At 34.5% G+C, this 14,131-nt stretch overlaps 1 protein-coding gene across 1 annotated transcript in view; it reads right to left on the minus strand.

The window, feature by feature from the left end:
• Positions 1-3,379: 3,379 nt before the first annotated feature.
• LOC129223402 (sarcosine dehydrogenase, mitochondrial-like) overlaps positions 3,380-14,131 on the minus strand; it is a 295,818-nt gene continuing 285,066 nt past the window's right edge. The window contains exons 18-19 of the mRNA XM_054857997.1: positions 7,974-8,142; positions 3,380-3,737 (exon numbers count right to left, since the gene is read on the minus strand). Coding sequence (XP_054713972.1) covers positions 3,449-3,737; positions 7,974-8,142 — 458 coding nt within the window. The 3' untranslated portion in view covers positions 3,380-3,448. The remainder of the gene's footprint in view (positions 3,738-7,973; positions 8,143-14,131) is intronic.

Below are 14,131 nucleotides of genomic sequence, written 5' to 3' on the forward strand. Positions count from 1 at the left end.
TTAATACATATGAGCACACAAATACAGCAAATTTAAAATAAAAAGCATACTGATACGTTTTTCACTTTATCTTTAAAATTTTTAACAAAATTAAAATTACACATCTTATTCTTCACAAAGATAGAAAAATCGGATGACCAATGGAAAATTATATTTCATGGAAATGAATACTGCCCCTTCTAGTAGCCAATTTGAAACAGTTTTTAGAAACGATGCTAAATGACAAAAGACAATCTAATATTATCAAAATATTAACATGGACACTTTTCTTATCGCTCTGGGTAAGGAAGAATGCATTTGGTGTTGCTAACGAACTTTTTTTTTCTCTAATTGTTCAAACTTCCCAGTTTCTTATCTGCAGCTCGAATAACCACTTCATTTGCATTTCGTTTTTTAGTTTAGATTGAATAACAAGAAATTCATTCCCCCCCTCATCACAAACTACTTCCTGATTAATACCTGATGATATCAGAGAATCTAAGAAAAGTCATATAGACTATCTATATTGACTTGATCATCCATCTCGGACCCCATCCTATAGGAAGCCGATTCGAGACACTTTTCCAGCTGTGCATAAAGTTTGTAAAAAAAAAAAAGATAAGGGAAGATAACATGCAAATTTCGTTTACGCACGAATAGCTATGGAGAAGCAGAATATTTAATCGGAAATAGTTGGCCAAAACAGATGGTTTTAACAGATATATTACATCTTATTATGGATAACAACATCATGCTTTCAAACGAACGTGCGGGCCGACGAGAGACCATGTCAGCCTAGTTGGAAACTAAAATCCCGGCTAAGGATTACAGTAGAATAAGTTTTATGTGTTTCATCTTAGACCATCTAAGTGTTTCATAAGGGGAGGGTAGCGGCCCTCGGCGGCCCTGCGATTGCGATGCAGTGTCGGAACTTCAATTTTTCGTGTCGAGGAAAACCTTGAAACTGTAGCCGTCAACCATCTTCCTTCAAGTTTTTATTTGGAGCTTCAACGGGAAAAATACACACAAAAAAGAAAAAAAAAAGGGGGGGGGGGCGAATCCCCCCTCCCGATTCGGCATTGTATAAACGATTTCAATATCTTAGAGATATTGCTGTAGAACTGTTTATAATGAGACAGAGAAGATAGTAGCATATTTTTTTAATCTAAATGAAAAAAAAAAAAAAAAAATGAAAGAGTTGAGGCGTTTAGTATCAAAATCAGCTCAATCTTTTTTAATTTTTTTTTTTCATTTCGTAGGAGCAGCAAAAAACATTTCGCATTCCACCCACTTAACTTTTCCAAAAGATTTTTTTTTTCAACTCGAAAAACATTCTCTGCACAACTTCATTTTTGTTTTTCCTTCTAAATTAGCAGTATTTAAAAAGGAAAAAAAAAGATAATCTATAAATAATAAGACTGCAACAAATAAAAATTAAATGAAATCTTGAAAAACAAATTTTTTCTTCCGCAACAGAAAAGTTCTACATGAAAACTTGAAAAATTAATTCAACAGAAAAATTTCATGTGAAATCTCGAAAAAACAAATTTTTCTTCAACAGAAAAATTCTACATGAAATCTTGAAAAATAAAATTTTTCGACAACAGAAAAATTCTACGTGAAATCTCAAAGAATTAATTCAACAGAAAAATCCTACATGAAATCTCGAAGAATTTATTCAACAGAAAAATTCTACGTGAAATTTCGAAAAATAAATTTTTGTCGGCAACAGAAATATTTTAATGCTTTGCAACAGAAAATGCTGTTTCAAAGAATTACATAGATATGACTCAATTTCTGCTGATGTATCAAATAAAGAAAACCCGCATTTCTATTTCTCAATTTATTGCGATTTTTAGATAGATATCTTTTTAAATAATTATTTCAATTCATAGATAATACTTGAAGACATTAACAAAAGCTTTTAACAGCGAAAAAAATAATGAACCATTAGAAAAGTGTGGATATAAATGTCTGACACTCATAGAATATTTCTTATGACCCTGGTGGAATTCCGAAGCGTATTGAGAGAAGAGGGAGACTTCTTTTTCCTTCTCTTTGAAACGTAATTGGATGTTAGTTGGAATTCTATTCGCCCTAGGGAAGAATCAACGGTTTTTATTGTTGTTTTATTACAGCATTATGTTTTTATTCTTCGTCCCCTCTTTATTTTTCAATCTTCAGGTGTATAACATAGCTTGAAGTAACCGCTGCGATCAGTCGTGAATCTGATAAGAACAGGCGATTTACGGATAAGGAAAGAACTTTCACGTATCTGCCTTTCTTGCTTTTACCTATGATTGCACAGAGCGCGATGAACAATAGCTAATTTAATGGTTAGAAGTTAATTCGTTGCTATTTTATGTTCCATCATGGGCAGTGTTGCAACAGCGATATTTATTTTCTTGAACGGCTACTGTTCAAGAATAGTGATAAGCGTCAAATTAAACACGATGCATCGTTGATCAAGAAAAAGTGAGTAATAATTTCTTCCTCTTTAAGAAAGAAATACAGTGATCTTATTCCCAAAAAATAAATTTGAAAATGGATTTGAATAAATATCCAACACACCTATCGTATCTAAGAGTTTAAAACTGAATAATAATGCAAATGTTCGATTCGAAAGATTTTCTAAAAGAGAGAGAGAGGGGGGGGGATAAATAATTATAAAAAAATCATTGAGATGAGATTTATCATCTGCAAGGAAAAAAAAAAAAAAAAAAAACAGCGCAGACGACAACGCAAAATTCCAGAGAATAAATTTCATAGGCCATTCGCAATGGATTCCGGGGTCGCTATTTGCCAATCGCAAGGACAATAGACTGAGAAATCTCAAGGTGCGGCTAAATGAAATCAATAAGCAGTCGTGAGCTGTGTAGTACTCATTCTGGCGATTTAATTATATGCATCAGGCAATTTTATACTCCGGCATCATAAATCTTCCATCTGAAAATTACACTACGTAAAACTTTTCTATTAAAGCATACCTACACAAAGAACTGCAAAAATGGTTTGTGAATATCAACCACAAAGTGCGAGGAAAATAATTTTTTTCTAAAAGCAAAACCACAGCGCATCAATTCGACGAACTCTATTTCAAATTATTAATGGCTGGTTTTAGCATCAAGGAATGGAGTCCCCAATATCTCCAGCTTCACAATTTGAATCTGAGGCTGAAGGGGAGGGAATTCTTTGCCTGTCTACTAGACACGTGATAATAACTGTACTGTTCAATAACCGACGCAAAGTACTACAATGGAGCACACGAATTTGACGAATAAGTACGCATGCACTCGGTGTGTTTTTATGGTCTTTGATACCGAACTCGCTATCCTCTGATGGTGAGTGTTCAACCACAAGGTTCTCCACTGACCAATAATAACTAATGACTGTTGTATCAAATTAAGCAATTTTTTATTATAAAAATACATTCATATCAAAAATATTCTTCTCTTCATAGCACCTTGTATTATTTCACATCAATCGGCAATGGTTCCCGGTAATCTCCTTTGACTCTTAGATTCTTGGGATCGAAAGGCGATTTGCTGTGGTATGTGGCAGGATACTGGACGCCCATGCACTCCAACTTGTAGTTGCCGGATCGGAGATAGTCCGGACTGACTACTTCGGAATCCGGGTCTGTGACGTAGCCGTAGGCGATGCTCTTGCCAATCGCAAAGCCATACTCAGCGCGCCTAATAAAGCCGACGACGCGGTCATTGCGCCAGATGGCTTCCAAACCCCATAGTGGAGCATGTCTGAAATGAGAAAGAGAGGAAGAAACCGTTGAGTCCAGCTCAATGGTCCAGGGCCGTGCACAGGAAAGGGAGGGGGGTGGGGAGAGAGAAGGGACACCTGTTGGTCCGGGACCGAGCCTGAAGGGGCCCCTAAATTTTTAAAACTAGGCGTGAAATATAATAAGGATAAACAATATGGAGGGGGGGGGGCGGGAAAAGTCCATTTGTGGCGGGCCCCAAAATTTCTGTGCAGTGTGCACGCCCCTGGTTGGGTCTCGCTGTCGGCCTCATTTTAAGAATAAATGAAAGTTCTTATTTATATATCGTCAATCAAACTCATTTGTTTGCCATTTTATTTGGGATCTGGACATGAAGATCCGAAACCAAATGGTTCATGGACAGAAGATTCATGACCGAAGGTCTAACGGACATAACATCCACTGGCGGACATAAGATCCATAACACAAAGTTCCCAAAGACAGAAGGTCCAATCTTCCTGGATCCGACGGACTTAAGCAAGCCCTCATAACCAAAAGATTCTTCGACAGCTGAATTTGTGTTGGGTAGGCAGGACTAAATTAGTAGATTAAGTGAGGAGTTTACTTTCAAAACGGATTATATCCAGTTTTATATTTTTTTGGCAAAACGAAAAAAAAAAGTGTTTTACGCACAAACACTAACTGTTAGAATTTCGAATTTTTCACCATGTTTTGGTAGAATATAGTGATGTAGATCGGGTAAATACCCAGTGGGTAGGTAAATATTTTTTGGGTATTTACCGGGTATTTACCCAAGGCTTGGGTAAATACCCAAAAACTGGGTATTTTACAAAAAATGCAAAAAGTGAGTCTGATTTTTTTTTTTAAAATCTAAGTATGAAATAATTGGTAAAACTGATATATACATATGTATTACACAGTTTATAATATTTTTTATTGGAAGACTTGATGAAATTATGGAAGAAACATATCGTGAACAAAAGAATCTTTCTTTTAAGTGTCATAATTGGACAAGTATAAGCAATTCAATGAGGAACTTCAGGATTTCAAAATCACAATCTGGGTTAATCATATCCAAAATGAAAAAAAAAAGGAAGCATGAGGGATGCTTGGAAGAATTTACTGAGAAGTTATTAAGACTATGATGTTATTTATTTATTTATTTTATTGTTGTTTAAGTAGTAATGTGGCAAATATAGAAACAGTTTTCACATTAATAAGCAAAAAAAAAAAAAAAAAAAACCAAAATATTGTTTTCTGTTGCCTTGCTCACTTGCATTTGCTCCCCAGTACTTCATGATGAAAATTTGTTCGAATTATTTTTAATACACGCAATTAGTGATGTCGGGTGGGAAGGTAAATATTTTTTGGGGTATTTATCCTAAGGCAGGGTAAATCCCCTATTAATTGTGCATTTTTCCAAAAAAAACTTTAGGTGGTATCAAAAGGTGGTGATTTTCTTTTTTAAAACATAAACTGTAAAATGAAAGATTAAAAATATAAAAATTTATATATTATAATTTCTTTAATTAAAGGCGTAATGAAATCTTATCAAAAAAACTGTCAGAATTTAAAATGAACTATTCTAAAACTTAAATAGGATGGCAGGATAATTTAATTTTTTATGGGGTAAAGCAAAGGGATTTAAGTTTGGCTTTGAGTTGTAATCAGTTTGTCCAAAATCTCCTAAATACTAAATGCCTATCACATTTGCTTTAAAAGTGATCCTCCGCCGGTACACAAACAACGCTGCTACCTGACTGCAATACATGGATGGTGTTGCTATGACGATGGATCCAAACAATTCAAATCAAATCGTTAATTGGTTAATTTTAAAATTTAAATTTAGAAGTTAACCAATTGTTTTCTCAGCTTTTAATTTCTAATGCTTTCGACCTTCGATAGTTGGCAGTAGCCAGAAGACCGAAAATATGCTTACTGGGATCATTTTGCTCTATGTTAAAAGGGAGAACGTGATAGGCATTTAGTATTTAGGAGGCGTTAGTTTGTCACTCACTTTGTATTTGTACTGGTAAAACTTTAAATTTTGCTTTGAAGAAAAACAAAAAAGAAAGATGGGACATTGAATGGGCATATCCAACACATTTAATGTGAATATCATATTAGATTGCTAAGTTGTTTCACACAATAATTCTTTAAATATATGATCAAAATGCAATTTTTGGGCAAAAATTTGTTTTGTATATGATTGGTTATATATATACATAGTGAAATACAGACAGAAAAGTATTTTAGTTCAATATAAATTTTCGAAATAAATACCCAGGTAAATAACCAAAATGGGTATTTACCCGGGTATATACCCTGGGTATTTACCCTTAAAAATAAATACCCAGGTATTTTACATCACTAGTAGAATAACAAGTGACTTTTGGCATAAGTCTAAATTTTTCCTCAATTTTATCAGACCTAAATTGCCAATTTTATTTTGGATATATTCCTTTTGGTGTAAAACAGTGAATATCATCCCTTTTGCAAAAAAAAAAAAAAAAAAACGCATTTTCTTCAGAAATAAACTTTAAAATTGAAACAAAATATTCAACATTTTTTAATATTTTTTTAACTCTACTTTATTCCTTCTTACTTACTTTATTCTTTTCATTGAACATTAAAAAAAAGGACCTTCGATCCAATTAAGTATGAACAATGAAACCACCCAAGCCGATTCAAAAACAACGTTGTATATAGGTATTAATAGATCCCATTTTTTATCACAATTAATCACAATTAAATCATTAATTAATCAGAATTTAATAGTAATATCAATTATTTAATATTAATTTAGTAATCACAATTTGAGGTCGCGCTTGCCTAATTGATAACAGACTTGCACAAGGCGCAAGGTGCTGCGATCTCTTAATACGGACGGGTATCATGCTTGATTGGAAATGCTCAGCCTCACTCCACTATTTTATTTGTGAACTACTTTTGAATTAGAAGTGGTAAATTCAAATTTGGATATGTGCCTTTTGATATGAAAGTGAATGAGTGGCATGGATACTATAAGCATGCAGCAAGCAAGAAGTATAGTAATGAAAACAACAATTATTCACTTTTTAATTTTCTTTCTCTTTCCATATTATTTAGAATTTTTTTAAACATTTTGAAATTTTATATGTGTTTTGGCCTGTGCGAGAATCATTTTAGCGTGAGGCGAGGCATTCGAGTAGAAAAAGGTTGGGCACCACTAATCTAAAGCAGAAATTTCCAAACTTTTTGTCTTGTATACCACTACCACTTATCTTTTACAACTGTCCGAAAGCCCCTTTCAAGGTACCTTTTCAAGACTTAATTTATGACAAAAGAGGTATGGCAGCCATTTAGCTTTTTAGAACTTATTTTCACACCAAACGTAAACAGATTGAACTCTCGTTTAAGACGCTGAAACTCACATAGAATAGAAAAAGTGCAGGAGCAAATTAGCATAAAACCATGCAAATTAAACTATAGGGCCTTCCAACAGAAGTCAGGCAGCGGGATAACATTTTAACATTACAACACAGCGAAACCGAGTGTTAAATTTCACAGGAGATTAATAAGAATTCTAACATTCAAATTCACGTTTAACTGAAAAATAACCTTCTGAGATTTCCGGGGTTTATTGGAAATTCCTTTTTTCCTCCTATCATTTAAATAAACGAAATGCATTTTCTTGTCACGACGCAATTCTACCTTCGTACGTATTATATGCAACTAAACTTTACACTGCATACCAACTGGCAATTAAAAAATCTCTCTCAGCATAGACGGCTGGTGCATCAAATGAGTTGGAGGGTCAAAAATGATGCTGAGGGTGAGGGGAGGGAGGTTACGTAAGCGGTTCCCTAAATTTGACTGTTTTTGGAAAATTGGGCTAAATTGCAGGACTTTAGTGCCATTATTGATTGAATGGCCTCTTCCAAAATTATGGGCAGATGGCCCCAGTTGACTGGCATCCTTCCAATTCAATGTTAAAATCATAATTTTTATGATATATGTAAAACTAGGAAACATACAGAACACAAGTCTTGTTAAGTCAATTCTCCTATCCTTAAACACGTCAATCGATTGTCTTGAAACACGCCAATGCTACATTTTTCTATCGGCTGATAATTTTGGACTTAGATAAGTAGAGGAGCAATGCCCCTTCCCTTTACTTTTGGAAATGAAGGGGCAGTTGACCCCTTTTGCCCCCTCGTACGAGCCGCCTATGTCTCTCAGGGGTTATAACTCAAGTCAACATCAAATTCATACTAACTCGTCGATGGTGAAACAGGCAATCCTCTTCTTCAACCCTTGTTTTTTCTGCCTCTCGAGGGCAGATCTTCCTAGGAAAGGCGTCTGCGATTTCAATTTGCAGGTGAATCCCAATGCGGCTTCGAGTGGAGTGTCGTCCAGACGAAGATCTGCATGCCAGTGCCTATAGCCTGAGGAAGAAAAGACGATGGTCAGGAGAACACATCCAAAGCTAATTTAGTCTAATGATGGACGAGTTTTCTGGGAAGAGTCGTTTAATTATTCAGAGGATGTACTAATTATAAAACATATTCCCGCATGGCACAAGAGTGTGTAGGTTAAGGTTAATGAAAAATAATACCTCAAACAATTATAACATGGTGGATTATTTTCGAAGCTTGTCAAGTTTCCAGGTCCATTATTCACAATAAATGACTGTTGCTCCTATTTGCTTTTGGCATCGATTAAAAAGCTTGTTCCACCAATCCACTCACCATCTCTCCGAAGACTGTACAGGTATAATATGCAATCTACTATATCGTTTTTTTTAATGTCCTTTTGAACAATTTTGTATTTTTTTCATATTTGAAAACTTTTTCATTAAAACTCGCATAAATAACCCCTTCCCCCTCGACAAAAAGTAATGAAACATTTTAAAACTTGCTTATTCAAAACAACCATGCTAAATTTGATGACGTTATGTTCAAGCGATATACCATAATCATGCATTGGTGATGCCTCGAATTTCGCCAAAGACACAAATATCAAACGTATCTACTGTATAACTTTTGGCTGTAATAATAGTGCAAATTTCATCTACCAGGAGCATCTACCTGGATTTGCAAAAGAGATTGAAATTTTAAAGACTTATTGACATTTTGCTGGAGGGCAATGCTCAATTTTATTTCAAATTTAGTGCTAGATTTGATGCCGTCAGAATGCTGGTGTCTTGTGTCCAGCCCCCCCCCCCAAGTTCAATGGCACAAATTCCCCCTCAAATTTCTCTCAACCATTTTTCCCTTTTTTATTTTTTAGCTCTCTTTATTTATTTATTATTATTTTTAAATATTTTAAATTAAATTATTTTTATTTTATGATTCTTTAATTTTCTTCATTTAATTTACTTTTCAAATATTTTTTATTCATTCATTTTTAATTATTATTATTTTATTTGATAAGTTCTGTGCTACGCCAATGACACACACACACAAACTAAATAAATAAATGAAATAAATTATAAACAGAATAAAATAAAATAAATAATTTAAATTTAAAATAAATCATTAAATTTAAATAAGTAAAGTTAAAAAATTAAAAAAAAATCTCCCCCAAAAATTTTGATGGCGCAAAATCCCTTCTGTGGGCACCCCTGCTTGTGCCTGTGCACATGCCTTATATGACTCTTTTTTTATGCATTTCCCGATCGGAAGTCTACAGCATGGAGCTAGCTATGTTTGACGCAAAGCAATATAATTTCCACTCACAATACAGTCGAACTTGCTTATAACGAGCCCAGATTTAACGAAAACCCGGATTTAGCGAGGAAATTAGAAATACTTGGTTGGTACAATGCTAAGTCTATAGGAGCATAACCCGCTATTAACGAGAAAAACCCAGCTTAAAGTGAGCAATATTTTTGAGACTCGCAAGATTTCTATTGACTTCAAGCTTCGACTTATCCTTTTTTGGTAAATTTTCTTTAACATTCCAAAGTCAACCAACATTAGTAATAAACTAAAAATAATGAGAACAAGCGATGACGGTGCTTTCTTTTAAAATTTGTGGGGTAGAGAAACATAAAGTAACCAACCTATTTGGTTCTGTGATCAAAAAGGGAAAAAAAAGCAACTATGATTCATTTTTATGATTATTTTCACGAACTCGCTCTTTACGAGCAATCGGTTATAACGAGCAAGTATCGCGGTCCCTTTGAGTTCGTTATAAGCGAGTTAAACTGTACGCCAGTTCCAGAGAGATTCATGAAGTGACAATGGTTTTAGTGACGATTCATAATAAATCCGTTGTTACCAAACACCCCAGCAAGAAAAACAATATTAGCCAGCAAAAACCGAGCCTTGAAAAATTCCATATAGCCCGATACCCTTCTTTCTCACGATATCCACAGCCCAGAAATAAAAGATTCACGGTGTAAAAAGAATGGAACTTAAGAAGCCTTCATTCTTCCTTTATTAAGAGATAATAGCCAATGAATGGTCGAAAGTTTTAAACATAAAGGGGAAAACAAAGGAGAACAAGTTCGCCCTTTTGACACACAATGGGAGGCATTCATAAGTCATGACAGATCGCATTCATGAGCATATAAGACAATTAGCAACATGAGATACCTCTTTGCATTGTGTTTTGCACATGTGTCGTTTGTCTTGAAGCTACCGGACAAAAAGCAAAACTGAAACAAAGTGGGATTGTTTTCAGGCACACCTAATAACGGACTTCCGTGGGGATGGTTGCTGAATTTTATGCGGTTTGACAGCGAATAATGGATTGGTTTCTTCGGATAAATTCTTTAACTAGGGTTAGACCGACTCGTGAATGAACAATTTGAGCTCAAGAAATTAAAAACTAATGATAACACAGTTAAAAACTGAAGCGTTTGAACATGACAGTAACAGCCTTTCGATTGAGAAATCTAAATATTTTTTTAAAAATTGAGAGATTTTTTTTACCGTTCTGTGTCAGAGGGCTTAAAAATTGAAATGAAAATAGTTCACCAGCACACAATAAAAGAACAGTGAACAAACACCCATAACCAGTTGTGAAACACATTATTTTCTAGTTTTCTTTTTGGAAATGTATAGAAAGAAGTTATTACTGCCTATTCATCTTTTAAAAAAATTAAAAAAAAACAACAAACCCTTCTGACACCTTATTTTTTTTAAAAAAAACGAGCTGTTCATTTACTTGGTTTTCCAATATTTACCTCTAAAAATGTTGAATTAAAATGCGGACATGCTTTTTTAAATGAACAAAATGTGACATTTTAAAGACAAATGTGACATTTTAAAGACTATGTTCAGCAAGATTGACGATAAGAAGTTCGTCTGGGGGACTGAAAAGTGCACCCGTAATGATTTTTTTTTGAATTAAGCATTTTTTGAAAAAAGCCGATGGTACAATTATTTACAGTGAGACTGACTGAGAAATTAACTTAAAAAATCTTGAGAATCCAGTCCCATTTAAAATCACTGTTCCCGAATCAGGGCCGATTCTAGGGCGCCAGTCGTCTGTTTTCTAGAATATTTTCCGAAATTCAAGTTTTAAAAATACAATTTAAGTTTATCTTACAGAGAACGTCAAATGGATGAGAAAGGTTCAGGGGCTCACTACGGAAATATTTCAACATTGAGCACTGAGAAGTTAAGTTGTAGTTATACCAGAACCTTACATTTTGAAGTTTTTTTTTTTTTTTTTTTTTTGCCTCCAATAATAGATTTCAAGTATGATTCCTTTATTTAGATTTTTTCACATCAAAGGTGCTGAATCGCCGCCCCCCAAAGTATGTCGCCCGGAACGGGCTGCTCCCTCCGCCTCACCCTAGCTACGCCACTGACATAAATATATCTATAGCGGAGACCTCAAAATTTACGGAAGACGGCATGATTAAAAAAACCATCCGGCATCCATTTGAACTTTAGACATCTTAAACTCAAATTATGTTCTCGCGGCAATACCAAACACTCGTTGAATTTCTTGTTTCTACAAACAGAATGGAACGGAAATGGCTAAGAAATTTGCACCCGTCATATTATGATTGGTGAGTGTATAGAATAGGTAAGACGAGGCATATCCATCAAAAAAAAAAAAAAAAAAAAGAAATGGTGATTAGGGCGCTGTAATAAATAGAGACAGATTTTGTGGCCGATATCCAGCAGTACACTTATCATAAAGATTATTTTCAGCGTATAACGTTATGTATTTTTATTTTTCACGAATCTCAAACGATGGGAATTAATAATCTGAAAAAAGTTGTGTTTGGATGCAGTTTTGATGATAAATTCACCTATGAACTTAGAGGTGTTTGTTTCTCGAAAAAAAAAAAAAAAAACATAATTTTACAGAAAAAAAAACTTTTTTTTAAATGCGAAGTCTGCTTTAGTTACATCCTGAGGGAAAAAAAAAAAGAAAGGAAGAATACACTGTGTAGTCCCGATTATTCTTGTGCGGATTACTCGTACAGCCAAAAATTTATATTAAAAAATTTAAATAATTACAGCAAAACATTATGCCAAATTTTATTAAATATTTCACTACTAGTACTAATGTATTACTTTTTGTATTAGTAGAGTATCGTAATTAAACCCGAAGTATTTTATATACCACCGTATAATTTACTTATAGCCTCCTAATACACACTTTTCTGCGTGCTTGCTCATTTTCGGATTATCCGTGTACACCCTTGCATTAATTAGCAGGGATAATCGGGAGTAAAGTGCAAAATTAAACTGTAGACGTTTTGTAACTATGACAACGAAAATTTCGTTCTCTAAATAAATATTAAAAACAACCGTTATCGTGGTATTCCAAAAAATCACAGCAACATCAACTTTGATCAAGTGTTAAAAGTAAACAATTCGTAACTGCTAAAAAAAAAAAAAAAAAGAAAAAAGAAAATCAAGCATTTAGCCCAACATAAATACCTAAATCAGGCAAAACCATGTCGAAATTTCAGACCCAAAATACAGGATGAGAAAATATCACCTGTAAAAGGGAAAGATCGTCTACCTGACAGCAGTCGACAACAAACGACCACCCAAGTTGGTGACAACAATCGGATGAACCGATATCGATGAGCCCAAAAGGGGACTATTTAGAACACCGCACTGGGCGTTCGGAATATTTTCGGACTTCTTTGATCGGTACGGGCCGAAAGCGAACCTCGGGTTTTTATTATTTTCTTTCGTTGCCCGCAAATTTCAAGGACAACCCTGCCGTGAGAAAAAAAGTCAAGACTGTGGGAGAGACCGGCTCTTGGCTCCTTCTCCAGTCGTGCTGCATTGGCGTCGCATGGGGTAGCAGGTTTTATTACCGATGCCTATGTAGTTAATGGAATATTGACTATCTCTACAGGTAAACAGCCATTAGTGCTTTGTGGCCCACATGCCGGTTATTATTGGTAGACGGGTCTTATCAGGCGTGGGAAAAAGGAATTCGCTTTTGTAAGTCGCACAATGGCCATTTATGTGTGAATTTCAGTCCCGGTGGTGCTGGTGATCATTAGCAAAAGTAATTAAAAACCTGTGCCTCTTTTACAAAAGTTTAAGGACAGTGGGAAAAACGTTGAAGGCAATGCGATTTACGATTTGAAATAGACCATAAAAATAAATAGCTGTCGACTTTGACACGTTCTAAAAAGGAGTTTATATTATTTTTTTAAACAATGAGTTTTGGAAGAGAGGGTAGAGTGCCAAACGTTATTTATTTCGGCATAGAAAATTGATAGAAGTTCGTTAGAATGTTTTGCAAGCATTGTTGCCTTGATCTTTTACGCTGGTGGAAATAATTTTAGTTTTTCTTTAGTAGTCATAAGTGATGTTCCGGATATCCGTATCCGTATCCGCGGATACCCGAAGGAAAATAAAGATCTCTATCCGTAACCGCTACTTTTTTGACGGATCTTAAACGGAGCTTTTCTATTCTAAAAATTCTAAAATATTTGAATAAAAGACTTTTAAATTCCGTTTAAATTAGGTTTTATTCCCTATTTAAATTATAAGGTACCATTTCAGAAGCCAATTTGTACCCCCCGTTGCAAAAAGAAACAGGTAATAAGTTTTAAAAGTGTATCTGTGTGTTTCTTTGTGGCATCGTAGCTCCTAAACAGATGAGCCGATTTCAATCGCTATCTTTTTTCATTCAAAAGGTGACTTGATCGAAAATGTTCTTAGCTTGGCCTCGTTTTTGCAGAACTTTAATTGCCGGAAATATTAATAAAAACCGACTTAACGTTTTTCAGAATTATGGTAGTAAAAACTTACACGTACGTTAAAAATATTGGCCCCAAATTAAAAGAACTAAGTTTTCTGCGTTTGATATTTGGTTGGAACTTCCAAGTTATATACAGTAAAAGCTATTATTTTGTTAAGGAAATTTTAAATGCAATTCAAAGCCATTATACGTGGGATCGGTAGCTATTTCATAGTCGGATAAGGAGAAAAAGCTCAA

This window comes from Uloborus diversus, chromosome 5 (genome assembly GCF_026930045.1).
Source record: "Uloborus diversus isolate 005 chromosome 5, Udiv.v.3.1, whole genome shotgun sequence".
Classification (NCBI taxonomy): Eukaryota; Metazoa; Arthropoda; class Arachnida; order Araneae; family Uloboridae; genus Uloborus; species Uloborus diversus.